This window comes from Myxocyprinus asiaticus, chromosome 25 (assembly GCF_019703515.2).
Source record: "Myxocyprinus asiaticus isolate MX2 ecotype Aquarium Trade chromosome 25, UBuf_Myxa_2, whole genome shotgun sequence".
NCBI classification, from domain to species: domain Eukaryota; kingdom Metazoa; phylum Chordata; class Actinopteri; order Cypriniformes; family Catostomidae; genus Myxocyprinus; species Myxocyprinus asiaticus.
Genome location: NC_059368.1, coordinates 6,592,959 through 6,620,539, shown reverse-complemented (window position 1 = coordinate 6,620,539; position 27,581 = coordinate 6,592,959). Strand labels below are relative to the sequence as shown.

The 27,581-nt window shown below is 37.1% G+C and overlaps 1 protein-coding gene across 3 annotated transcripts in view; it reads right to left on the bottom strand.

Annotated features, from left to right (window-relative positions):
- Positions 1-9,023: 9,023 nt before the first annotated feature.
- LOC127415647 (methylmalonyl-CoA mutase, mitochondrial-like) overlaps positions 9,024-27,581 on the bottom strand; it is a 50,729-nt gene continuing 32,171 nt past the window's right edge. For all 3 annotated transcript variants that reach the window (XM_051654446.1, XM_051654447.1, XM_051654445.1), the window contains exons 9-13: positions 26,362-26,477; positions 21,657-21,788; positions 18,963-19,110; positions 17,078-17,245; positions 9,024-11,052 (exon numbers count right to left, since the gene is read on the bottom strand). In XM_051654446.1, the coding sequence (XP_051510406.1) occupies positions 10,924-11,052; positions 17,078-17,245; positions 18,963-19,110; positions 21,657-21,788; positions 26,362-26,477 (693 nt within the window). In that variant the 3' untranslated portion in view covers positions 9,024-10,923. The remainder of the gene's footprint in view (positions 11,053-17,077; positions 17,246-18,962; positions 19,111-21,656; positions 21,789-26,361; positions 26,478-27,581) is intronic.

Genomic DNA, 27,581 nt, shown 5'->3' with positions numbered 1-27,581 from the left:
GATACGGAAGAAAGCAATAGAAAGGCCAGGAAAGGAAGGAAGGGAAGGATTGGAAAATACAGGGTAAGGAAGGAAGGAAGGAAAGGACAGGAAAACAAGGGAGGAAAAGAAAGGAAGAAATGGAGGAAAAGAAATGAGGGAAATGGAAGGAAGGAAGGAAGGTAGGAAGGAAAGGACATGAAAAGAAAGGCAAGAAAATAAAGGAAGAAAGGGAGGAAAGGAAATGAAGGAAATGGAAGGAAAAAATAAAAAGGAAATTGAAGAAAGGAATGGAAAGGACATGAAAGAAAGGAAGGGGCATGAAAAGAATGGAAGGAAGGAAGGGGGAAAAAATAAGGAAGCAGTATCATCTTCAAAGAAAAGCAAACAGTAAATATGGTAGATACCTCCCAGTGTTTGACCTTCAGCAAGTCAGAGGTCATCCTGGATAAGGATGGAAATAGGAGATTAGCACCCGCCAAATCAATATAAGATCGAATAATTTCAGCACTGTCAAGAGGGTGAATATACACTTATCAAATTAAAATGGTCAAATAATAATTTAATGCATGCAGTGATGCATGTGGGTTGGACTTAATTTTTAAAACTTGAAAAATAAATATTAAAATGTATTTATGAGTCTGTTTACCATATGGAGATTTTAATAACTGCTTTAGTTTTAATGTAGAAACACCGTTTGAAGGACTACAGCAAACTAACATACACATCCAGTCAGGTCTGGACCAGTCTAGTGAAGCCAGTGTTTGTCTATCAATCTCTGTAATATCAAATCACAGCAGGTACGAGGAAATATGCTTTTTTTTATTTGTTTTTTTATGTGGATAATGTACCAGATAAGAATTTTCATTTTATAGTGGCCTGGATCTGTACATGCAATGACACGGCAGAGTTTCACACTATCGCACAGATTCACACCACTAATTCTCACCCTCCTCACGTCGCATGATGTTTTAATTATACCCTCTTTAATATCAGCCACAGGGCTAAAAACTATCACTCTATGTTTCTTCTAAATATGTCCAGTGCTTAATACATGTCTTGTGTTCATTATGGTTGACTTTTCCATTACAATTTCCTTTCCTTTTCAAAGTTCAGTCAATTTAATTTATGCCTAAAGCATTTGATTTTATGTCCCAAGACACAGCTATTTAATGTCTGTGTTTGTGGTACCTCCAAAGAAGGTGTTTACATAGACGTCTCAAGGGAGCACCAAAAAACAACCCATTTAATTCTAAGGGACAGAGAGATGATGCAAAATGGACATGTAATTCTTAATTATGAGTCACCATTTAGGCATGACTATTTTCAAAATTCGCACTGCCTCTCTTCCCTTATTGCATAATAGGTACAATTTATATGAAATGGCCCCTTTAAAAAAAAGATTTAAAAAAAGATTTAAGGTCAATATCAGACTCATTTATATTATTTGTAAAAAATAAATAATAAAAAGATTTACAACTTTAGCAGTCAGTGGTTTCTCACCATAAAAGCAAGAATATTGGCAGCTCTATTAAACAATGTAACATGCTCTTTTTTGTGCAAAAGCAAAGCAAAGCAAAAAAAAAAAAAAAAAGCAAAGCAAATCAGAACTCAAATTTCTTATTGAATACCAGCTAAAAAAGATTGTATTAATTTTAATAAAGCTTGTGCAACTGTTAAACAACTCTTTACTGCAGGTAAAGACATTTCCACAAAAAAGAATATCAAAACTGTACACAAAAAAGTACTGTATTGCCATGTCTTGTCAATATACAGTATGTACTGTGGTAGAACAATGGTATTCTTTGCAGTATCTTGGAGTACCCTGAAAATATAGTATTATAACTTGGACTCACTTTTGGGGGGAATATTTTTTATAAATTGTTGCATAAACCTGTCAACAACATGAACAGGGCCACAGCAGGGGTGACTTCTCAAATCTTCTCGACAGCTTCAGCAAAGCTGCATGTGACCAGACATAAAGACGAAACATCAGAGTGTATAACATTTCCTGACATGTCCTCTCCATATTTGTTTGGAAAATTAAGTTAGTCACTTGTTTGTCTTGAAGGACACATTGGAAGCAGACAAATGCTGTGTGCAGGCTAAATGCTCTGGCAGATGGTCATTATCTCAGGGGTAATATGAAGAGAGCACTGGGAATAGCTGCTCCCATTTGCTCCCACCAAAGTATTGTGCACTTTCCAAGAATAATAGGGCCAGAACCTCTTGAAATAATTTTATCTAAATATTTTAATATTTTAGCAATACAAAAAAATCAAAAACAAAAAACAAAAAGCAAAGCAAAACAAAAAGCTCAAGTAAAACAAAGCAAATCAAAAACGCTAAACAAAATAAAAGCAAAGTAAAACAAAACAAAACAAAGTCAAGCAAAACAAAATAAAAAACAAAAAGCAAACCAAACCAAACCAAAACAAAACAAAACCCAAAAGCAAAGTAAAACAAAACAAAAAGCAAAGCCAAGCAAAAAAAAAAAAAATTATAAATAAAAGAACAAAATATTATTTTTTATTACAACATTAGAACTAAATGTTATTGTCTATAGGTCACACTGTATATTAGTGTTTCCTTCGAAAACTTACAGGCAACAAAAGAGGGGAAGCTAAAAATTATGGCCATAATTAAGAACAGCTTCAAACAAATCAATAAATCAAAATCCTATTAAACCATGCTTCATTTCCCCTGTGCTTTTCAATTGGATCTGTTCAGTTAAGTACAATGATTAACCTCGTCTGCAGGACCCTCTCACTGTGACTTCAGGCATTACCATGACAATACTGACAGAGCTTATGCAACTAAAGATGACCTCCCTCTGATGTGCTCACCTCAACCCATCACTATTCCATAAATGACAGATTTAGCCAGATAAAATTAGTCACCATAGAGGAGGTGTGTGAGTGTTTGCCTAATGACCGGTATTGACAATGCTAAAAAAAAAATCCCCTCTGAAAGCTTTTCAAAGGCTTGATTCTTAGAAAAAGGGAATTGGAAAATTGGCCAGTCTTAAAACCTTTGTGGTCTAACTGTGAAATATGAGAATCCTTTAAAAACACATTTTCCGGGTGAAATGTCCACGGAGGGGCGCCAAAAGAGAGTTGTGAATCGAGTTGTTTTCAGCTGTAAAGGCTGTTATAGTCAAGAGGAATGCATATTTTATAAACTGAACCCCCCAATCCAAGCCCCAAATCTAGACCGAACTATCAGTGGAGTAAAAATGTAATGTTAGAAGGAAAAATTTCAGGACCATTTACAAATCTGCAATGTATTTCTAAAATGTTTAATGCTGGATATCAGAATGACACTAATGAATGAATTTGAGTCCGCCCTTTTAAAGACGTTAATCAGATTTGCATTCAATTAAGGCCTGTTCAGACCGAAGATGTTCTTGCGCTAAAAAAAATGCAGTGCTCCTGCACAAGATGCTAAAAAAACAGCCTGGTCTCATGAACATGTGCCGTAGTGATATGTAGTTGTAGCAATATCTTAAATTACATTTCCCAGGCCGAGTTATCTGCTAAATAGGAGGGCGTCTCACACGCTGCTTTCCAGTCTGCTACGTGGATTTCCTCCCCATGATCACTCCCCCATAGTCCCTTATCTTTATCTGAGTTATCTTTGTTAGAATTTATGAGTATATTGTAAATGCAGCTATGTGCCAACCGAGGAGATGAAATGTTGTTTAGCTGTTCCTCTAACAGGGACAGACCAAAACCGCCTGGATGTATCTTACGAATCTTGGTCACAAAGCTATGTATTTGGTGGTATTTAAGAAAGTGTTTCTTATCAATATTATATTTTGTAGCAACCATTTTTTTGTCATCTCCTATGACAAAAATCCCTTGTTGCCAACCCCTCGTTCATCCCAGGAGAGAAATCTGGGTTGTTGTGTATAGGTGTTAATAACAAAAGTTGTGTAGAATAACCCTCGGCTTTGTGGGCTGGCCTCCACATTTTAACCATATTATTAAGAATTAGGTTACATTTGATTAAAACTGACAGTTTCGTGGATGAGTAAATTGTGTAAAGGGATAGATCCAAGACACGCTGCCTCCGCACTGACCCAGGTCAAGTTAGGGTCATCTAGATGCCATTCTAGTATAAACTGAAATTGAGCAGATAGTTGATATGATTGAAAGGAAGGAGCTGCCAACCCTTCAAGTCTGCTAGGGAGTGAGAGAAAACTATATCTATGTCTGGGCCTTTTTTTCGCCAAATAAAAGATATAATTGAACCGCGCAGTTGCCTTAGGGTTCTGCTGGGAAGAAAAATAGGGAGCATCTTAAAAAAGTATAGCAGACATGGTAGTATGTTCATCTTTACAAGGTGGATACACCCTAGCAGATAACAGTAGACTGCACCATCTATCTAGGTCGGAAGTAATAGATCTGATAATCTGAGTGAAGTTTAATTTGTATAGGCGGTCCAGTTTAGGTGAGATCTTCATACCCAAATATGTAAACCGGGAAGGACACCACATAAACGGTAAGGAGACCGCCAATTCTGAGGATTGAACATCACCAAGGGGCATCACCTCTGATTTAGAGAAATTAATCTTATAGCCAGAGAAGGCACAGAAATCAAAGATCCGGTCTATTAGTTTGGTGACCGAACTCTGCGGTGAATCTAGGTAGATTAAAACATAGTCTGCGTATAGTGAGATTTTATGGATCTTTTCCCTAGACAGATCCCCTTAATGTCGGGGTCCTCTCTGATCACCAATGGCTCAATAGCCAATTTAAACAATAACGGTGACAGCTGGCATCCTTGTCTAGTACCCTGAGACAAAATTAATTTAGAAGATCCGATACCATTTGCAATTATACTGGAAGTTGGGAGCGTATATAAAATCTTGATCCAATTAGCAAAAGTATTCCCCAAATAAAATTTGGCTAGCACTAAATATACATATGACCACTCGACCCTATCGAATGCCTTCTCAGCATCCAGCGAGATTACTACGCCCCCTTTTGCGCAGAAATGCGAATGGTGAATGATATTAAGTAATCACCTAATGCTATGAGCAGAACATCTCCCTTTAACAAAGCCCGTCTGATCAATATTTATAATAGTGGGAAGCACCAACTCGAGTGGCTAGAATTTTCGCTAGTATTCTAAAATCCACATTAAGTAATGATGTAGGGCCGTAAGATCCACATTCCTCAGAGGGTTTGCCCTTTTTTAGAAGAACACATATATTGGCTTCTAACATAGAACTGGGTAGAATACCAGAATCGTAAGAGCACTGCATCATATTATGCATAGAGGTGACCAGAGATTCTTTCATTTTTTTTTACAAATTAAGCCGTGAAGCCATCCAGCCCGGTGCTTTCCTGTTAGCAAAGCCTCTAATACAATTCAGAATTTCACTAATTTCGATTGGCCTGTTAAGGGTCTGTCTCTGTTCTTCAGATATTGTTGGGATGGATAACTTGGCGAAAAAAACGTATCTAGTATTTCCCCCATATTCGACTCTAATTGGGACGTGTAAAGTTTCTTATAGAATGTCCTGAAAACTCTATTAATTACTTCATTATCATGATCTAAAGTTCCATCTACATCTTTAATAGTGGAGATGACTTGAGCATGTGAACGACGGCGTAAGAGGTTGGCAAGATATTTATTTTGTTTAATAGCGAATTCATACATCTGCTGCTTTGCAAAAAATACTGATTTCTTCTGTTTATTTGTGTGAATATCCTCAAGAGAGGTTTGTATAGTTTTAATTTCTGCCAATAATTCATCAGAGGGGAGGGTGTTGTATCTCAGTTGGACATCATGAAACTTCACTTCGAGCCTTCTTTGACCTACTAGGCTTTTCTTTTTCTGGTTCGATACATAGGAAATAATTAAACCCCTAATATATGCTTTTGCAGTATCCCATATCAAATTAGGAGAAATCCCTGGGGTTTTATTGTCTGTAAAAAACAATTAAATTTGCTCTTTAAGGTAGGATTCAAAATTCGGGTCATGAGTATGCCAAGTAGGGAATCTCCAAGCACCCGGATGCTGCTTGATATTAGAGAAGCTTAAATTAAGGAATACAGCCGCATGATCAGATATGATAATATTGCCAATCTCACAGTCTGAAATATTATGAGGAGAAGCTTTAGGTGAAAAAATTTAATCTATTCTACTGCTGGTTTTATGTACTCCAGAAAAAAAGTATATTCTCTCTCCCCAGGATGCATAACCTGCCAAGTGTCTACCAAACCTAATTCCTCGCACGTCTCAATCAGGGCGCAGACCCTGCTAGATCGCCTGTCCTTTGATGAAACTGATTTATCTAGCTCAAGTGAGAGTATACAGTTGAAGTCACCAGCAATTATGCTGTGCTCACACTGCCATTCAGCAAATTTTGAAAACATTTGTGTGATAAAATCATTAGATTGAATGGTAGGTATATACACATTCATTGAAGTAATAAGTTCTCCGCTCAACACTCCTTTAAGTAGCACAAACCATCCAGATCTGTCAGACTGAACACTTACATTTGAGAGAGGTATATTTTTATGAATCAGAATGGCCACTCCTCTACTCTTGCTAGTGAATGACGAACAAAACACTTGCCCGACCCAGTCACGCTTCAGCTTGGCATGTTCATTGGCCGTCAAGTGTGTCTCTTGCAAAAATGCAATATGAACTTGCTCCTCTTTTAGATAATTCAGGATCTTATTCCTCTTAATAGGATTTTGAATTTCAGTTTCAGGTTATTTGTTGGCACAGCAACCGTATAAAGAGTTAAATGCCCATATACTTTCCTGTGTGTAAAGTGGAATTAACCGGTGCTATTTTGAGAATATCCATAAGGGCTAAAGAGAAATGTATTGGAAAGAAAATAGAAATAAGTAAACACGTATAAAAATAAAACAAACTTAAATTACCCTGCATGCCGAACAAGAAAATAGAACTATTTACACTCTTCAGAAAAGAAACAGTTGTATGAAACAAAAGGTGGAGCCTGTCGCCGGTCAGTTTTGTTCGTGAAATCAACAGGAAAAAACGTCTGTGCTCAAGCGGTGAGCTCCATCCGATTAGTTATCACTTTGCGGTTTTCAAAACATACATAATCAGACTTGAGACAAAATAATGTGAACTAGCCTTCATTCTTTCTTCCTTCCCTTCTTTGCCCTTCCCTCCCCCTTCCACCCACACCCGGTACACAAAGCCTACAGAGCAAAGGTGGCGCAGTACCAGGTTCCCTCTGCAAAGATAAAATGAAATAAGGTGAAATAAGAGCCAGAGAGAACTGTCCCCTCTTTCGCTGGCCATTCATGTCCATCGAACAGTCACAGGTGTGGACAGCTCTAGTGGGAAGTCTACGAGAGTTCATGCCTCATTTCCATTGGTAGTTATGCCTCTTTATGTACAAGACTTTCGTGTCCCCATGACAAATATTGACCTGGTTGTAATGTAATGTCATTCAGCCTCGTCGATACAGATTGAATCAGCCTCGGGGGTGGAAGTCGAGGTGGGCAGGTCAGCCAAAAAACTACGTCTTTCGGTTGTTTATAGAACTTAGCGCCTCCATACTGCACACTTAAGACCAGTGGGTATATCATGGCGAAATTCCAATTCCTTTCATAAGGAGACATTTTTTCACCGCCCCGAAAGTCTGTCTTTTCCTTGTGATCGCTGCCGAAAAGTCCTCATAAACAGAGATGGTATGCTGCTTATAGGACAGCTTTCCAGCAGCTCGCACAGCTTATGGATGCGGACTTTATCCTGAAAATGATGGAGTTTCTGAATCATATCGCAGGGTCTCTCACCTGGGATGGGTTGATGTGTCGAAATGAGGTGTACGCATTCTATCTTGATCCAGCCATGCAAATCAATATTCAACAGGGTAGGTAGCCAGGACTGGAGAAACAAAACAGGGTTAGTACCTTCCTCGCCCTCATGCATGCCGATTATTTGAATATTGCACCTCCTGCTTCTGTTTTCCAAATTGTCTATTTTGTCAAGAACTGCCTCGAGGGTCGCCTTCATCTTGGCCAGCACTGCATTGTCTCTCGTGACTGTGTCTTCCATTGTGGATATACACGTCTCAGCTCAGACAACGCAGTTTTCCACCTCTGCGATATGTGCCGTCACAACCAATAGCTTCTCCAGCATCAATTTTATTTTCAAGTGCTTTATCCACTCCTGCTAGGACTTCATAGGTTATGCGCTTCACAAGCGCATCCATCTCACCAGCAGCCAACGATACATCCGCCATTTTAGGTGGTGTTTGCATGCACAAATCTAAGGCCGATAACTTCAAAGGTTTTCTTCTCCTAAGTGTGTATTTTATGTTCAGTCGTTTCTCTGACATTCCTTGCATCCACCAAGCACAAATTTTCACCGTCTAAGCAAGAATGCTCAGTCTGAAAGAGTCCAAATCAAAGGGCTCCATTGTAGCTCGGCAGAAACATGACTACTCCGCCATATTGCGTCGCATGACCTCCTAGTGTCGCTTCTATGACACACTTCTCTCATGTGTCAGTTTGCGTGCATGATTGGTCTTGAACCACTTCCTAGTCCAAAGTCCAACACTCTGGCATGTTTTTCAAATGATGCTTTATAGTGAGATTCGATATCATATCATAGCAGTGTGTGAATTACCATGCGGAAATTTTTTTTATAAAGTCACAATCAGCCGGTGAATTCGTGATTTGTGTGAAAGTGAATAAAATGCACAGTTGTTGAAGTGCCTCTAGTGTTCATCCAGAAAACTGCAGCGAAATGTAGAACACGGCACGTAAAAATCAGTTTGCAAAAATATATTTATAGTAACTTTCATTGTATGAGACTAGGTTGCAAAAAAAGCGAGATGTGGTGGCGCAAAGGTCAAAGACGTCCTTTTAGAGCAGCAAAATTACTTTTTTTTCTGTCAGCTGTTCAGAATCAGATTCCGATTCCGATTCATGAATGAATCACTCTTTTGAGTCGGTTCCTTTCAATAAATTTGGGTTAGCAAAATGAATTGGTTTCTCACTCAGTAAAACAGTAATGAGACGACACTTTAAAGAACAAAATGTGTTGGATGCCATTTACTGAAATCAAACAACTGAAACCAGCCTAACATCGTACCACCACCAAAGAAAAAAATTCTTTAGTAATTTCAACAGTTGCATGTGCAACTTTTGTATGACTCTGTGAAGCAGGTAAAGAAATTTCCAGACAAAAGCAAATGAAAACAGTACATGAAAAAGTACCATGTAACCATATCTTGACAATACATGTACCGTGGTAGAACTATGGTATTTTTTGAAGTACCTTGGAATACCATTAAAATATAGCATTATTACTTGCTCACTTTGGAGGGAAATATACTGTATATTCCCTTGCAAAGTGACAATTCAATAAATCGCTGCATAAACCTGTCAACAACATAAACAGGCCCACAGCAGGGGTGACATCTCAAATTTTCTCGACAACTTCAGCAAAGCTCACACTGACTAGACATGCAGACGAAACGTCAGAGTGTATAACATTTCCTGTCATGTCCTCTCCATGTTTGTTTGGAAAATCAAGTTAGAGGCTTGTTTTTCTTGGAGGACACAGATGAAGCAGACAAACGCTACATGGGGGATAAACGCACTGGCAGGAGATCATTAGCTAAGGGGTAATATGAAGAGAGCACTCGGAATACTGTTTGGGGTGATGGACACCGAAGTACTGGGCACTTTCCACTAATAGGGTACAAAATGGGGCCCTTGAAATATTTTTATCTTGAAAAATACTTGAAGTATTTTTGCTTTTTCACCAAATGTTCAGTGTTTTGTTTGTCAACCTCAGGAAGTCAAAATAAATATAAAAAGTTTTATTTTTTGCAAGGAAGGAAAAGCTTATAAACTGCATCCATAGGGTGCAAATTGTTACTCATGCTGTTGAGATTACTGTGTAGGATTGCTAATCTATCAAAAATGGCTCATTGGTGCGCCACAGAACTTTAACATTATAAAACCTAAAAAAAACAATTAGGAACAATCACAAAAAGCATTTATGGCCACTCACTTCCACATCACCAAAGACAGCAGCAGCTCTTAGTCAGCGCAGAAACAATCATACTGATTTCAACATCAAAAAACAGAAAGCTGAAACAGATGGCCACCAATAACAATGAGATCATGGATAGAATATCCATAAGCCATGACAAGGCTTCTTCTCTACATGAGATGCATTATCCTGAGTTACTACATTAATGTGCTTACAATGTTGAACAAGGTATTACTGATTACGTTTAAAAATCAACTGTGGTCATATAAGGTTCTTACTCTGATGAGAAAGATCACAAAATGAGTGCATATAACTGCATTCCATACATTAGCTTATTAAACAGTTCTGGTTTTCTAATCTGATTGATTTTAATATAAAAGCACTGAGACACTTCACCGTTTGTATAACTTTGCTTGCCTGTGTTTGCAGCTTTCCAGACCGTCTCCACTTCATTTGGAGCTACTTTCATTAATGACACAAAAATAGACTAAATAACTGTCCATATTGGTTCTCAAAAATAAGGTACTTGATATTAACATCTTATTTTTAGAACTTGCTAAAAAAGCAATAACACAAGATGACAATTGTCGCACAACAAGAATTTAAAATATTATAGGTTGGTGTAAAAATGGGCTTGTGTCTGGTTTGTGACATTTTAATGCATAATTTCAAACTATACAAGATCTAGACAAAACCAATGACTGCTTTTGCACTTTTTCAATCAGAAATATAACAACTGTGTGAGTCATTTATTTAACTTTGATGACATCATGCTACAATCACTGTTGGACTACCAAAAGGCTTTCTAATTAATTATTCTCAGCCAATAACACATTGAATCACTGTCTTGCATTTGATCTTAGCCTAAAGGCTTAGAAGTGATTGTTTCAAGATTTTAGTTAGTGCATAACACACAATGGCAAATAAAGTCAGATAGTTCTGTGGTTACATGGCCTGTCGGTTCTTCTCCAGGCTTTTTTCGATTTTGTTGAGAACTTCCACGGCTGCTTGAGGAATTCTGGTTCCTGGGCCGAAGATACAGCTGACACCACTCTCATAGAGGAAGTCGTAGTCCTGAAAAGAGTTTCATGAACTTATTCCACATGAAAATGCACCACGTCTAACCTTATTTGCCTGTAATCAACAATTTAGCTTTCAAGTCCATTAATGATTAGTAAACACATTATTTACAAAGGACATAAAGTGTGCTTGGAAGCTCATAATGAATATAATGAATTGTCTGAAACCAATTAGGTCCCACTAATTGCTTTTAGATAAAAATGTCAATCACTGTCACAAAATCTGTTACTTCAAACAGTAATACACTATTCATTCAATGCAAAATGGGATGCCAGATGTGTTCTTGCAGTAGCTATCTTTTCACATCTATCTAGGTATCTTTTCATGGGGTCTTTAAAAGGATAGTTCACCCAACTTACCCTCATGTTGTTTTAAGCCCGTATGACTTTCTTTCTTATGTGGAACACAAAAAGGAAATGTGTAATGAATATCCAAGTCTGTCTTTTTTTTAATATTTCCTCAAGATTTTTACTGGAAAAAATACTTAAATGTTGTGTTGTTTCTCACCAAAACTTGGAATCGTATGCCTTCCAAAGACCTGGGATACAATGCATGTGCCGCCATATTTTAGGTCTTTTCAAAGCTTTTTTTCCCCTCCCCTTTTCTCCCCAATTTGGAATGCCCAATTCCCAATGCGCTCTAAGTCCTCGTGGTGGCGTAGTGACTCACCTCAATCCGGTTGGCAGAGGACGAATCTCAGTTGCCTCCGCGTCTGAGACGTCAATCCACGCATCTTATCACGTGGCTTGTTATGCGCGTTACCGTGGAGACACAGCGCGTGTGGAGGCTTCGCGCTATTCTCCGCGGCATCCAAGCACAACTCACCATGCACCCCACCGAGAGCGAGAACCACATTATAGCGACCATGAGGAGGTTACCCCATGTGATTCTACCCTCCCTAGCAACTGGGAAAATTTGGTTGCTTAGGAGACCTGGCTGGAGTCACTCAGCACGCCCTGGATTCGAACTTGCGTCTTTACTCGCTGAGCTACACAGGTTCCTGGTCTTTTTAAAGCTTTAAAATTATTCACAATCCATTGACATTGAATTGATAAGATCTGACCTGTATATTCATTAAAATGTTTTTTTTATTTTTATTTTTTTATTTTTATTTTTTGACGCATAAAAAAGTCATACAGATTTGTAATGACATTTTAAACCCTTCATTGCAGAACAAATCTAACTTTGCAGGAGAAAGCTCAGCATATGAAAGTTCAATTCTGGGTATATTTTACCTGCCTCTGTATCCTCACATGGATTACACGAACAAGGTGGTTGAGTCATGGATTTTCATGTCTGTTTCAATTACTGCAGTTTTCACCATCACTAGTTTGCACTCACAACATGCAGCTCATCCATCTGATAACACTCAATAATCATGTAATGGCACTCGGGGAAGAGGTCAGTTAAATGGCAAGCCAAACAGAAATACCAGCTTTTGAAAGCTTCCAGACCTCAGCGCAACTAAATATAGACTTAAATGGAGAAAATGTGCTGTATCAGCGAAAAAAAACAAAACAAAACAAAAACATGAAGTCAAAGGCCAGAATTCAAGCATGCAGTAACTGAGAAAGTGGGTGTAGTGCTAAAAAAATAAAAATAAAAAAAAACTCTCAAGTTGAATTTTCAGAGCTGAACATTTTGGAGTGATGATGCAAATAACTAATTAAATCTGAACTGAACTGATTCACAGACAAATGAATCAAACTTGCCAAACTCTACTGCCATTTTTGCTTCTCAAGTTTAAAGTAGAAACTCCATCAAAACACCTCATACTTGCGAGACAAGGAAGGATGACCAAAACTAGTCTAAAAACACTGTCTTTCAGAAACGTTATGGCCAAATCAATGCAAATATTTTATCAGTAATCAATAGATAGCTTAGCCCTAATCGGTACTGTCTATTTTCCATCATGTGTGGGTGCTGTTAAAAGTATGTTCGTAATTATGCTTTGCCACATCAGTCTAATTGTGTGCATACAGGTTGCTATACTACCTATATTTCCATACAAGGTATCTAGAAGATCATTACGTTGGAATGTGTAAACTGACCTTACAAAGATCCTAATTATGCCCCATTGAAAACAAGTACTGTGTTTGGACTATATTTGAATGAATCTCCGGTCTGGAAAAAGGATGCAAATCTATTTGCATTCTGCTAAGAGAGAAAACACATCTTTCTGGTTGAAAATGAAAAGAATAAAGATGAAAGAGCTGGCATGTTTACATGTGTTTGAATTCAACTTGGGCTTAAGCTACAGTTATTTGATCTGAATAAGCGCAAACGAAGATGTATGAATTAATAATCAGCCAATTTAAAATAACCGAGTATTAGTATTAGATCTGATGCTAAATGTTTGCTTGATTTGGGATTTTCCTGCTTTGAACAAATATCTACAGCTCCTTGACATTATTTCATATTTTGTACCATTTCATCTAATTAAATAAATGAATGCAGAATGCACATAGCTGTCAAGAAAATCAAGCTTCATACAATAAGCAATAGTTCTGACTTTTAAATCTGAATGGATGAATCGTATTTGAAGCTGTCAATGGAGCGCTTGGGTAGTGTACTTCTTTAACCAAAAATCCACTATTAAACAATTTTTAAAGATTTTTTTTTTTTTTTAAAGAATTTAAATTAGACTGGTGGCATCAACATAAACATATATCATTGATTAAAAACTACTAAGGTCACCATAGGTCTGTCTTTAAAGGTTAAATAGTTTTTGTAAAAATTATTATATGAAGGAAATTAATAGTATATTTCTTTCTGAACCAGACTGATGTGCTCTATTAGCGACTGTATATTGTTTATTGTAAAAAAAAAAAGCTGATTTATACCAGTGACTGCACATCAGTTGAATTGTATATGCATGTGGCAAGTGTTGTATTGTTCATTTAATGATCTTTGATCTTTACATAGTCATTGTGAAATAGTCAGTCTTTACCCACCTATGTCTGCATATTAATTGAATTCTAAATGAATGCGGCAGGTGTCGCACCATTTATTGAATGACTTTTGATAGTTTTGCTGCTTGGCCACCAACCAACTCTACTCTTTCAAGGGAGCCTGGAGAGGTGGTCTGTCCAAGTCTCATCAGCTACTTACAGGGGTACCTCAGGGCTCAATGCTTGGCCCACTTCTCTTCTCTAAATACACAAAATCACTAGGACGCATCATTCAAGCAAACAGGCTATCTTACCACTGCTACGCTGATGAGACGCAGCTCTACTTGACTTCCCAGCCTGGGAAAGCCACCTTCAACTCAACCTAGCGAAGACCGAGCTCCTCGTCTTTCCAGCCCTCCCTGCTTTTGAACACAACATAACTGTTCAGCTGGGTTCATCTACTATTACACCATCCAAAACGGTCAGAAACCTAAGGGTGACCATAGACAACCAACTCAACTTCACCGATCACATCTCAAAAACAGCCCGTTCATGTAGATTGGCACTCTACAACATTAGGAAAATAAGATGATTCCTCTCTGAACATGCCTCACAACTCTTTGTTCAGTCTCTTGTCATATCTAGACTGGACTCTACAGTAATGCTCGGTTAGCCAGCCTTTCTGTATGCGCAATTAGGCCTCTGCAAATGATCCAGAATGCAGCAGCACGGCTGGTCTTCAATGAACCCCAGAGAATGCATGTTACACCACTCCTTGTCTCTTTTCGCTGGCTGCCGGTTGCAGCACGTAACAAGTTGAAGGCTCTAAAAGCTGGCATACAGAACAGTCTGCGCCTGCTTACCTACAAGCATATAAAGGTGAAAAGCTTGACATGTGTCAGGAATTACAACTCCTGTTTCTTATCTTTACCTTGCACATTGTGAATGGGTGAAATTTCTGAAAAAATGCAAACTATTTAGTCTAATTGAGTCTAGCCTTTGATAAACATCATAGCTCTAAATAGACCTGTATTCCCTAATGTTTACAAAAACATAATCCAGAGTGCTGACCTTCCTGTCCCTAAAAAGCAGGATGTAGACAACCAAATGTAGGTCAAAATAGCTTTATATGATGACTGAAGCATTTCTCTGGCAGTGCATCTTTAAATAAAATACTGCTTTAACAAGGTCGGCCATAATGCAAAGCACAAAATTATGTAAGGAAGTCTTTCTTACTAGAGCTCTGTTCCAAAACCTACTGAGCTTCCTGCTTATAATGCATTTTAAAGCTACGCTATGTAACTTTGTGCTCTCTAGTGACTTAATCATTTTTATACTATATTGTCCAGCCTCAGATACTACAAAAGCATGTCTATGCCATGCACACAATAACACCGTAAACCCAAAAAATAAAACGAGGATTCAATAATGATGGGGATAAAACATACTGGTAACACTTTACAATAATGTTCCATTTGTTAACATTAGTTAACAACATTAGTTAACATCAACTAACAATGAACAATACGTATTAAGCATTTATTAATCTTAGTTCATGTTAATTAAAACATATACTAATACATTTTTAAAATCAAAAGTTGTATTTGTTAACATTAGATAATGCACTATGAACTAACATGAACTAACATTGAACAATTGTATTTTTATTAGCTAAAATTAACATATGTTAGTAAATGCTGTAGAAAACATATTGTTAATTGTTTGTTCATGATACCTAATGCATTAACTACTGTTAACAAATGGAACCTTATTGTAAAGTGTTACCGATACACTTTATTAAATGTAAAAATAATATGCTTAAATATGCAATATAACAATTACAAGAAGTCAATTTCAGAAGTCATTCAAATTAAACGTGTCACAGTAACTTCACCGGACAACATAGATACGCGATCGGTTAACACACGAGTAATGTTCGATTCATAAAAGCATGACAAGCAAAATAAGCTTCAACAACCCTATCAGAAAAAATATCCAAGCATTATAGCAGGTAAACAACTTCGCCAAACGGATAACACATAAACATCCATTTAGACTGCAACGATGCTGTCCTGAACTGTGTGTGTGACTGAACTGAGTTGAACAGCGTAGTTAGTTTCTCCAGTCGGAACATGAGACAGCCGGTACTTCTTTCCTGTATGTGCAGATATGATATAATGACGCAAGGATGAAGATCATAAGCCAGTGATTTCACGCCAAATTGAACCCGATAGCTCAAAATACAAATTATTTTTAAAGGCTTAAATTAGTGAATCTGGGTAAGGACATTGTTTGAACGCTGATTGTTTATGTACTCAATCAATAATGGTAATTTGTTCATTTTTAACCAAAAAATCTTACATAGTGCAGCTTTAAAGACTTGGAGTTTTGTCGATTTTAGTCCAAATCTGTTAGCTTTGAGGTCATCTATATGCTAGTGTACTCTTGAAAGTTGACTAAATTGACTTGTAGCAGATGTGCACATTTAAAACTCTTTCTTTTTATTTTCCAGGGAAAACGCACCAAAAAATAATGATGAGAAAAGGCAGTGTGGCAGGGCGGAAGGCGAGGCCGGGCCGTGCAGCATCACGATCCGGCCCCGCCCTCCGCAGGCAGCTATAAATACACATGTAACTCATCCAATACTAAAAATTACAGAGTGAAAAAAATTGCTCAATCTAATTAAAACGTTACCCAATAACTGAGTAAAGTGTATGCGTCTTCAATATCAAACTCTATTTGAATTAATTGTGAGTCGATTCTCTTGTACGCATCACACAAGAAGAGCTTTATGTGTGGAGTACATTGTTGACGTCTAAAACAATGGACCAATCAGATCTGGGGGCTGGATAAGCATATTTACATATGGACAAAAGTAACGAGTTTATATTAGCAATGGTGTATTGTAATGAATACATCAATAAACATGCCTTCCTTTCAGTCCTGTTGCATTAGCTGTTTTTAACGCAATAACGTGTCCTGTGTGAATGATCTCCAAGAAGGCAGCTGCCTATGTAGGCAGTACACAGTAGACAGCAAGGCAGCTCTCTAGGGTTTAGAACAGAGCTTAGATCTACTCTTCTCTGTCATCCTGCTTGTCTGTGTGTCAGTGTTGGGTCAGCTGTTACCTGTGGTGGTATGACCCCTCCGCAGATGACCAGGATATCAGGCCGGTTGAGGTTCCGCAGCTCTTTGATGAGCTCGGGTACCAGGGTCTTGTGTCCTGCTGCGAGCGTGCTGACCCCCACACTGTGCACGTCTGCATCCACAGCTTGCTGGGCGACCTCTAGCGGGGTCTGTTGTCATGGAAACACCCCCAATGGGACAAAGACATCAGACATTACAAGCATCAGATTGTGGTTCTTAAACGCAGAGACACCTGACCCACTGGGCGATCACGTAATAAACTCAAAGTTCGTTCAAATCTGATGATGAACTGTAATGAACTTCCATCATCAAGCCCTTGAGAAAGACACTTAAAGCAATTCATTTCACTCGGTACTTGTTATAGTTATTACATGCCATGTGTAGTATGTGTATTCTTTCTATTCATTAGTTTTGTGTGTATAAAGACACTGGCATTTATCATTGTTTATTGACTTGATAGAAAGTATATTTTACTTTTTCTTACTTAAATATTGAAATGCTCAGAATAATGTCCTACTTTTAATTGCTTATACTTTCAATATATATATATATATATATATATAGTGCTAAAATTGCTAAGCGTTTCTTCAATTTTGGGCACTTCCAGCAGTGTGAACTTCTAGAAAGGAAAGTCTTGTTAAAAAAATGTCACACTATTTTTTTATTTATTTGTCTACTAACAATGTTCAATGGTGTATGTACATGCAACACAGGAGTCACAAAAAATGTCCACCACAGTGTCATTTCCAGAACTTCTTAAATTCTGTATTGTGTTTAATGTGATGTCACATTAAAAAAAAAAGAAAAAAAAAAATGTGATAAATTGTCTGACTCCTTGGTCTTGCTAAGGCTAATTTCATTATAACATAATACAATTTCATAATAACATTTTATGTATCCTAACTACACACAATTAAATCATATTTTCACACTTTTTGCATAACTTAAGAACAGCTTGATTGGTATGACGACAAATAAAAATAATCTGCGCACAAGTGATGTTTACCTTGAATTTTTTCCCCCTGCAAACATCACTTGTCTCATATTTCATCTCAAACATGCTCTTCACTGACACTTTTGTCAACCTGGTTAACAAGTAAAATAACTTTTGAAAAAAAAAAAAAAAAAAAAAATGTATTGGTGTGGTGGAAGTTACTTCACTCATTTCACTATTTGTTTGTTTTATCATAGTTTAAACATGTATTAATTTATATTTTTATAATGGATTTTCATACTTTAATATGGATCTAGAATAAGGCTAAAAAAGTCAAATGTATTCATAAAAAGCATTAGAAATGTACCAACAAAAAAAAAAATGATGAAGGCATGGTAAAAAGTTTCAAAGTCAGATTTAATGTGACCTTTATATAACAAAAAGAAAATGTTTTGTTAGTTTTAATAAAAATCAAATAAATTCTATCAATAGGCCAATATCATCTGTACATAGAAAAATGTCTTCCTATGCATTCGAAGAGAAATCGCCCCTGATGAAGCACAATGAGAGCAAGATTATTCTTAATTTGAACACAGGGAGGGAATGGTAGTTTAACTCAGAGTAATGCATTTGATCCGATGAACCCGTGTATTCAATGCTTTGATATACTGTATTTGGCTCAGAAAGGACATCTTAATAGATTCCAGCTATAAAAGGTGAGAGCAAAAATGTGGCCCAAGTGGGGGACAAGTAAGATTAGCAAAAGCTCCTTTTGATCCATGAGTTGACTTTATGATCATCTTAACACATGGATGACTTTAAGAGAAGAGAGATCTTTTTATACAGACTTGTAAAAGGCTAGTCATGTACACAAAAATAAAAAGTCTAGATGCACCACCAATTACGATTGCTGTCAGTTCAACATACAGTACCTGGAAAAGTGGGCCGACATCCACATCAAAGCCGAGGTCTGCGAATCCAGTGGCGATGACCTTCGCCCCTCTATCGTGACCGTCCTGCCCCATTTTGGCCACGAGCAGACGTGGATTCCTTCCTTCATGCTTTTTAAACTGTATGACCCTGTTGCATACACAAGAGCACATTTACATTACAGTATTCATGTTACACATCCTAGATACTAGTCTCTGATTCAGTCAGCATGGCCACATATCTGTAAACAGACTGAATGATGCATATGGCACACAAAAATGGTAAGATCTTTCTCAAATTTGTAAGCTTAAATCTGGTTGGCTGGCTTTATGTAATTTCCAGGGTCAGGTTATATTGGTGTTTTAATGATCAAAGTTACCTCTCTAACCTAAAACTTTAGCCTAAACCTAACCAATAGTGTCCAAAAAGATAAATGAGAGGTGAACAAAACAGAAGTCCTTCTCCTTAACCAATGCCTAAATCTAACTGTTAGTGTTTTAAAATGCAAATGCGACATTTTCCGAAGCAAACATGTCATTTTGAGTCACTTTTATGGCACTTTCGTTTTACTTTAACTTTTGTTTTGAGCGTCCTTGGTAGGGCTCGAGCATTGGTCTCAGAGTCAAAAGTCCGCCTCTAGTGTTCATCTAGTGTTCATTTCACCAGGAAGCTGCAGCAACATGGCACGTAAAACTCAGTTTGCAAAAATATGGTTATAGTAATGTTCATTCTATGAGTCTCGGTTGCAAAAAGTTGAGTTTACAAGGAACCAGGAAAAGGAAGAACTAGTCAATGGATTCGCTAGTTTGTGAGGTTCATGGCATAAAATCTTTCAAAGATATTCAAAAGTTCTGAATGAGATATTTAGAAGTAAGTACATGACATGGGTGGAATTTAGGGATGGGACATATGGTTATCTCACGATTCGGTTCGATGTATAATATGAGGTTCACGATTTGATATAATCTCGATTCAATATAATAACACTTAAATGACAAAATATTAAAGAAAGAATTTTCTTTTCTTAAAAAAAAAAAATGTTCCCTCATTATAATTTCACATAAAAAAGTATTTAATACACAATATAAATGCTCAAAGTTTAAATAATAAGAGTTGCTCATATACCTTTCTCTATAAGAAAAGATCACAAACAAATAAGCTCTTAAAATGAGTGGGCTACATTCAGGCTGATCAGGTGCAGAACAAGCAATAGAACTGAACAAAACCTGTCCTTAAAAAAGTATGTGAAAGTGTATATTTAAATACACTTAAAAAATACAAAATTTTGACATTATATAAATTAATATTATATCATGAAATATTTATATAATATAATGAAATGAGCTATCACTGTTTGAAATGTGTACAATTTACGAGTAAAAACATTGAGTTTACATTCATTTGTATAAAAACGCTAAAAAGGTTAGTCACTTTAAGGGTTCACTGAGCGCCTCACAGCGTTCCGGTTCAGAGAACATGTACGAGAATCTCTCGGCTTCTTTAGTGCATCCATGCTGTGTAGATTAAAATGAATATTTCTTCTTACTTTTTTATCTGAGTGTAAAGAACAGAAAGGATATTAACACACATTATTCAATGAAAGTGGAGTCGCCTCATCTTTGATGGACACACATTACACGGAGGAAATGATCCATTTTAATCTCAAGCAAAACAAGGCGATTTTCCAGGTATTCCAGTGTTTACATTTCTAAAAGTTAAATTCAAGCACTTTAAGGACCTTGTTTGAACCCTGTAAAAAGTGTAGCAAAAAGTGCAGTAGGGGTAAAATCAAGCAATAGAGAGATCATAATGTTTGATTTCATTTATGATCACATGGACGGAAAACAATGTTGCACATTTTGAAATTCGATATATCGTCCCATCCCTAGTGGAATTTTTTTAGTTAAAATACGTTTCTTCTTTCCCAGTTTAATGTGCACAACCATAAGTCGTAGGTCGATTCCCCCGAAAAGGTAAACACTGCGGCTCGTAACGTTATCAAAACAGTGCTGCCTCTGTATGCGGCCAACCAGGTTTTGAAACAAAGCTAGTTTGCCTTTTGAGGGTCTTGCATTTTTGGTGTAATGTTGTTGTTTTTTTTCACTGTTTCAATGTTTATTTTATTTTTTTCATATTTCAGACTGAGCACATAGGGGCAGGGTAGACATGCTTTAATCTGTTTGCAGAAAACCCAGATACAGAGATATAGTAAAATACAGTGGAATCTCCGATCTTTTCTCCAGCTGAGCTGTCTTTATATACACTATCATCAATTTAATGACTAAGCCAAATCCAGTTATGCTCTGTGCATTATGATAACAGTGATGATAAAAGGGTCAAAAGGAAGTTCTCAGACTGATAGGAGTCAGAGATAAGCTGATTTTAAGTACAAAATTAAAGAAGACATGTTTGCACACTGTTATTATTGCTCCAAATTACAGTATATTCAATGAATTGGCCCTTTCGACCTGTTAAACTGGCAAAAGTTATGGTCTCATTAGGCCTGAACGATTTGGACAAAAAAAATTTTAATTGCGATTATTTTGAAAAATATTAAGATTGTGATTAGAACTGTGATATTACAAAAAAAATTAAACTATGTTTTGCCCCTGCTCTACCGCCGACAGAAATACTGTTCTAGAAAGGGTATTCGCATTCCACGAAGTGCCACTCAATTCCAGGTGGAATTTGCCTACCTGTCGTGTGCCAGCACAATCTCCTTATGCTCGCCAAACTCGCTGCGGTACGCCCCGCTCACCATACGTGTGCTGGCCTTGTGCTCTCCAAAAACAGCTTTCATAGCATCTGTGATCTCTCCCACCGAACACCTACAGAATCCAATCAAATCTTTTAAACCATGCATAATCGTATTATATTATGCAACACAATTCCATTACTGTTGTTTGGATTGTTTTGTAATTGAATTTCTGTTTGCAGTGGAATAAAGTGGCAGAAATCGCATTCCACATGTTCAAAATGTGTGATCTTTCAATCTGCTACTCAAAAACACCAGCTTTGCGTTGAGCTTTGGCAAAACAAAGACATGTGGCTCAAGCTCTTCCAACTAAACTTTCAAAAGCTGTGAGGGCTTAAAAAACTTGAAAAATCAAGCCTCAATGGATCTGTGTTGAGAAAGTGACCCAAGAGAACTCAACATGTGCACCAGAGTATGTGATCAGTACAGAATGCCAGCAGAGATGCAACATTTTTCCTGGTGCCTTTTTTTTTTTTTTTTTTTTTTTTGATGATCGGAGCATCAGTGTTCACTCCATTACTGTTTGTTAATGGCCAAAAATGCAATTGCATGTCGGCAAAAATTCACCATGTATTAAACAATGTTAATGCACTATTAGCAGTCAAAATGAAAGATGAATTTGTGAATTATTATTGGAAAGACCATGATCAAAAATATAAAAAGTTAAGTCAAACATGAACGACCAAAGATTTGCTCTGGAATTATAAAAGACGTGTTGAGAAAGCAAGATAAAATGTTTCTTTCACATTTAATCAAATAAATAAAAGTTGGGTAATACTGTGTCTATTGAAATTTCAAAGAATAATATCAAGGTGTTCTTAAAAAAAAAAAAGAATTGATTTTGTTATTATTGTTATTATTTACTCACCCTCATGTAGTTCCAAACCCGGATGACTTTCTTATGCGGAACATTTTTACATTCACATTTTACATTTTTATGCATTTGGCAGATGCTTTTATCCAAAGCGACTTACAGTGCCCTTATTACAGGGACAATCCCCCTGGAGGAACCTGGAGTTAAGTGCCTTGCTCAAGGACACAATGTTGGTGGCTGTGGGGATTGAACCAACAACCTTTTGCTTACTAGTTCAGTGCTTTAGTCCACTACGCCACCACCACTCCAACACGAAAAGGAACAAAATTTCATGAATATTAACACAATGGCATTAGAAAGTGACTCACGTTAATGCTTAAAAGCATAAAAGTAATCGATGTGATGCATTATATTCCAAGTTTTCTGAGGGGATACGATGTCCCAAAATGTACATTATTTCTTCGTAAAAAACGATGTAGATTGCACATTCATTAGCGCTATGAGATAAACTTGTTCACAGCTGGGGTCTGCAACCTCTCATGGGTCTCTTCTTGACAGAGTTATATTTATGTAAATTGTTTGATAGAAAAAGCTGATCAAAAATTAATGACACAATACTGACAAATCATTTATAAAATGAATATAATATTATCATATTAAGTATTTGAAATGGACTGATTGCTTCATGCATCAACCCAGACACTCAATATAAGGCTTTGAAAAGTTCATCTGAAACCTAAAATTCACTCACATGCTGTTTCAAAGCCTTTTGACTTAGTTCTGTGGAACACAAAAAGTGATTGTTTTAAGAATGCCTTGGTTGCTCTTTTCTATATAATTCCAAAATGACAAAGAAAAGCACCTATGTATTGAGTATTATGAAATGGATCAATTTGTTTCCTGCATTTTTTCCAAGGCTTTTGAAGCCATACTAATGGCTTATGGAACTAATACTGCAAGTATTAAATCTTTCTTTATTGTACCTTCAAGGGCAATTTTTTTGTTGCCGCTTCTGATGACAAACACTCATCCACATACACCAAACCAAGATGCATGCAATATACATATAAAAAATAAATATGAATATAACACAAATAATACATATACATAGCTAAAAAATACAAAATATTAAAGGAATAGTTCACCCAAAAATGAAAATTCTCTCACCCTCATGCCATTCCAGATGTGGATGACTTTCTTTCTTCTGCAGAACACAAATGAAGATTTTTAGAAGAATATCTCAGCTCTGTTGGTCCATACAATGCAAGTGAATGGTGGCCAGAATTTTGAAGCTCCAAAAACCACATAAAGGCAGCATAAAAGTAATCCATACAACTCCAGTGGTTAAATCTATACCTTCAGATGTGACATGATAGGTGTGGGTGAGAAACACGTTAATATTTAAGCTATTTTTACAATGATTCTCCAACTTTGACCAGCCCTGACCAGCAGGTGGCGGTATGTGCAAAGAATGCGAATCGCCAAAAGAGAGAAGAAGAAGAATGTGAAAGTGAAAGTGGAGATTTAGAGTAAAAAAGGACTTAAATATCGTTCTGGTTCTCACCCACACCTATTATATCCCTTCTGAAGACATGTATTTAACCTTGGGAGTCATACAGATTATTTTATGCTGCGTTTATATGCTTTTTGGTCCTTCAAAGTTCAGGCCACCATTCATTTGCATTGTATGGACCTACAGAACTTATTCTTCAAAAAATCTTTGTGTTCTGCAGAATAAAGAAAGTCATACATATCTGGGATGGCCTGAGGGTGAGTAAATGATGAGAGAATTTGCATTTTTGGGTGAACTATCCTTTTAAAATATCTATAAGCTACAGTACAAACTCACTCGTCTTTCCATGCCTCAGATTTACATAGACCACAGACACAGCATTTGCTATAAAAGATTTAGAAGCTCTTACAGTGCTAACTTTAGGAGCTCTACAGTATATCTCCGTTCTGAAGAAAGAATCAAATTCTAAACAAGGAATATGAGTAGAGCCATTCAAGACATTCAAGAACCCATTTCTCACTAAATCTACTTTTAACATTCATTCCATTATACCATCAAAACATGACAAATGTTAAAACTTGTTCATTAAAGGGTTTTTTAAATAATGTGAGTCCTGTTTTGTCAACATCAAAGGCTTCAGCTTCCTAAATACAGTATAACCTCTTCTAGGCCTTTGACAATCTTTTTTTTTTTTTTTCACCCATTGTAGTTTAATATCAGTGACTGTGTCAAATGGCATGGATGTGACATGTTTTGTATTGCAAACGACTTAGTCTTTTTCAGAGCTACAGTGAAGGGGAAGATTTTCAACTACAACTTAAATTTCATCCTCACAATGACTTCAAAGACTGTCCTCACAAACTGTTGTATGACTTCAGAAGACTTGGAATTTGGTCTTTAAATTCATGTAATTTTGGCAGAAGTGGGACCAAGTCATTGTTTTACAAGACACAAGTAAGTCTTTGCATTCAAGTCCCAAGTCAAGACAGGCAAGTCCCAAGTCAAGTCACAAGTCCTCAACTTTAAGCTTAAGCTAAGTCTTAAACAAGTCATTAGTGCTCTTTGTCCAAATTAGTGTCAGAGTATTACTTACTATATTAAATTCATATAAGGAAGGCTTTTAAAGTATGTTCATCACTTCGCAGTTCAATTTCATGTGAGATATACTGTATATTTTCACTAAGGGCACCAACCTATCTCAGTTCAATATAATATTGGCCCCCTTTTCACTTCCATTGTAAGTGCCTCACTGTAACACAGATTTTTGCTTTTTTTAAAGAAAAGAATGGACGAGACTAAATTAATTTTGGTGGTAATCAATAGTATGCCACAACTGCAGTCGATTGAGCTTAACTTGTATTGAACCTGGAATATTCCTTTAACAAGTGCAAAAATGGCACAATCACTTTACCAAGCAACAAACATCTCACAGACCTGCTCAGGTGTCCCTGTTTATTAACGAGAGAGAAGTTGCAAATTTTTAAATATCAAGTTTTGCCTCGATATGGTTTGTCATTTTTTTTGGTTCGCAATATAACAAAATTCGATATATATTGTCCCATTCCTAGTAGCTAGCTAGCTAACACAAGTTAAATGCTACTGAACCATAGCTGACATGTAAAAGTTAACAATCCCAACATACCTCTCTCTGTCTGTGGGTTTTCATATGCCTCACAAAATTTGACGTTATTGATAAAGCATCTGTAGTTTTTGAACCATAAGATCTACATGTTGCAATCCTTTTGTTGCCTTCGATATTGTATTCTTTATATCCAAATTATATTATCTTTGGTATCATTTTGGCTGTCATCCTTGAATGCACAATTTTCAAACTTGGTCCTACTCTTGTGGAAGCCGATTGGTTAGTTGTCTGACTGGTTGTATGTGGAGCGTGGAAATGCAGATTTGAAAATCAAATGAATTGTTTATTGGGTAAAATGATTTGCTGCACATTTTTAAATGTACAACTCTGACATTTGGTTTTAGAAGGTATCAAGTCCTTCCAAATCAGAGGGCTCGAGTCCAAGTTAAGTCGCAAGTCATCTTTGATTGTCAACTTGAGTCGCAATTCATTAAATTTGTCCAAGTCATGTGACTCGAGTCTACAACTCTGAATTTTGGAGCTCGACAGACCCAGTCCCATTTCAGAGAGAAAGTCACAAAGGTTAGGAACAAAATGAGGGTGAGTAAATGACATAAGAATTTTTATTTTTGGGTGATCTATATCCCTTTAAAGTGCATCTGTGTGTTTGGAATTGTGAGAAGGTTCTGTACACGATCCATTTCAAAACTTGATGGACTTCACAAAATTGGACATACCGTGCCCTTGCAGCATCCACAGAGAGCTCCAGCAGGTTTCCGTCTCTGGTACGTGAACACTGTTCGATTGCGACCAGGCATCTCTTCACCTCCTCTGCATCCCTGCTCTCTCTGACCTGCAACGCAAGCACTGCCTCAATACGATTGGCAAACATGATAATATTAACTACAAATGCACTTTCTGCAAAAGGAGTAGCGAAGCATACACTAGCCTTAGGCATGTCCACACTAATATGTTTTCGTTTGAACATTGATTTCGCTATGTTTACGCCTTTCATCCACACTAGAACGGCACTTACCTCCACAGTTTCAAAAACGCTCTCTATTGCTGCATACTTTGGAAAACCATGTGCCCTTAACCAACCAAACCCCTTCTGCGTACAGTGAACTACACTTACTGAGCACTTTATTAGGAACTCCTGTGCACCTACTGATTCATGTGATTATCTAATCAGCCAATTGTGTGGCAGCAGTGCAATGCATAAATAATGCATATATGGGTAAGGAGCTTCAGTTAATGTTCACATCAACCATCAGAATGGGAAATTTCAAACGTGAAATTTTTGGTGCCAGGCAGGCAGGTTTGAGTATTTCTGTAACTGCTGATCTCCTGGGATTTTAACGCACAACAGTCTCTAGAGTTTCCTCAGAATGGTGCCAAAAACAAAAAACATCTAGTGAGCGGCAGTTCTGCGGACAGATACGCCTTGTTGATGAGAGAGGTCAATGGGAAATGGCCAGAGTGGTTTGAGCTGACAGAAAGGCTATGGTAACACAGATAACCAATGTACAATTGTAGTAAGCAGAATAGCATCACAGAATGCAAAACACGTTGAGGCGGATGAGGTACAACAGCAGAAGACCACACTGGGGGACTTTATTAGGACCATAATGTTCCTAATAAAGTGCTCGATGAGTGTATTATTTTAAAAGATCAAGTAAAATTTTATTTCTCGTGTAAAACAGCACCAGTTTTGCTAAACTCAAGACACAGGAAGAGCTTCATTGCATTGACATTATCCATGCAGGCTGCATGGCAACATGTCTCTTCCAGAGAGATGCCCTCTCGCCTGACCGAGTCTTAGATAAGCTTGTTGCCTTCACGTCTGGGGTTAGTCTGAAAACTACAGCTGAAGCCATGAGAGGTCATTCAGTATAAACAGAAGAACAAACAAACAAAAACAACAACATATCACGCCTTTTCAGGCAGTAACATTTTG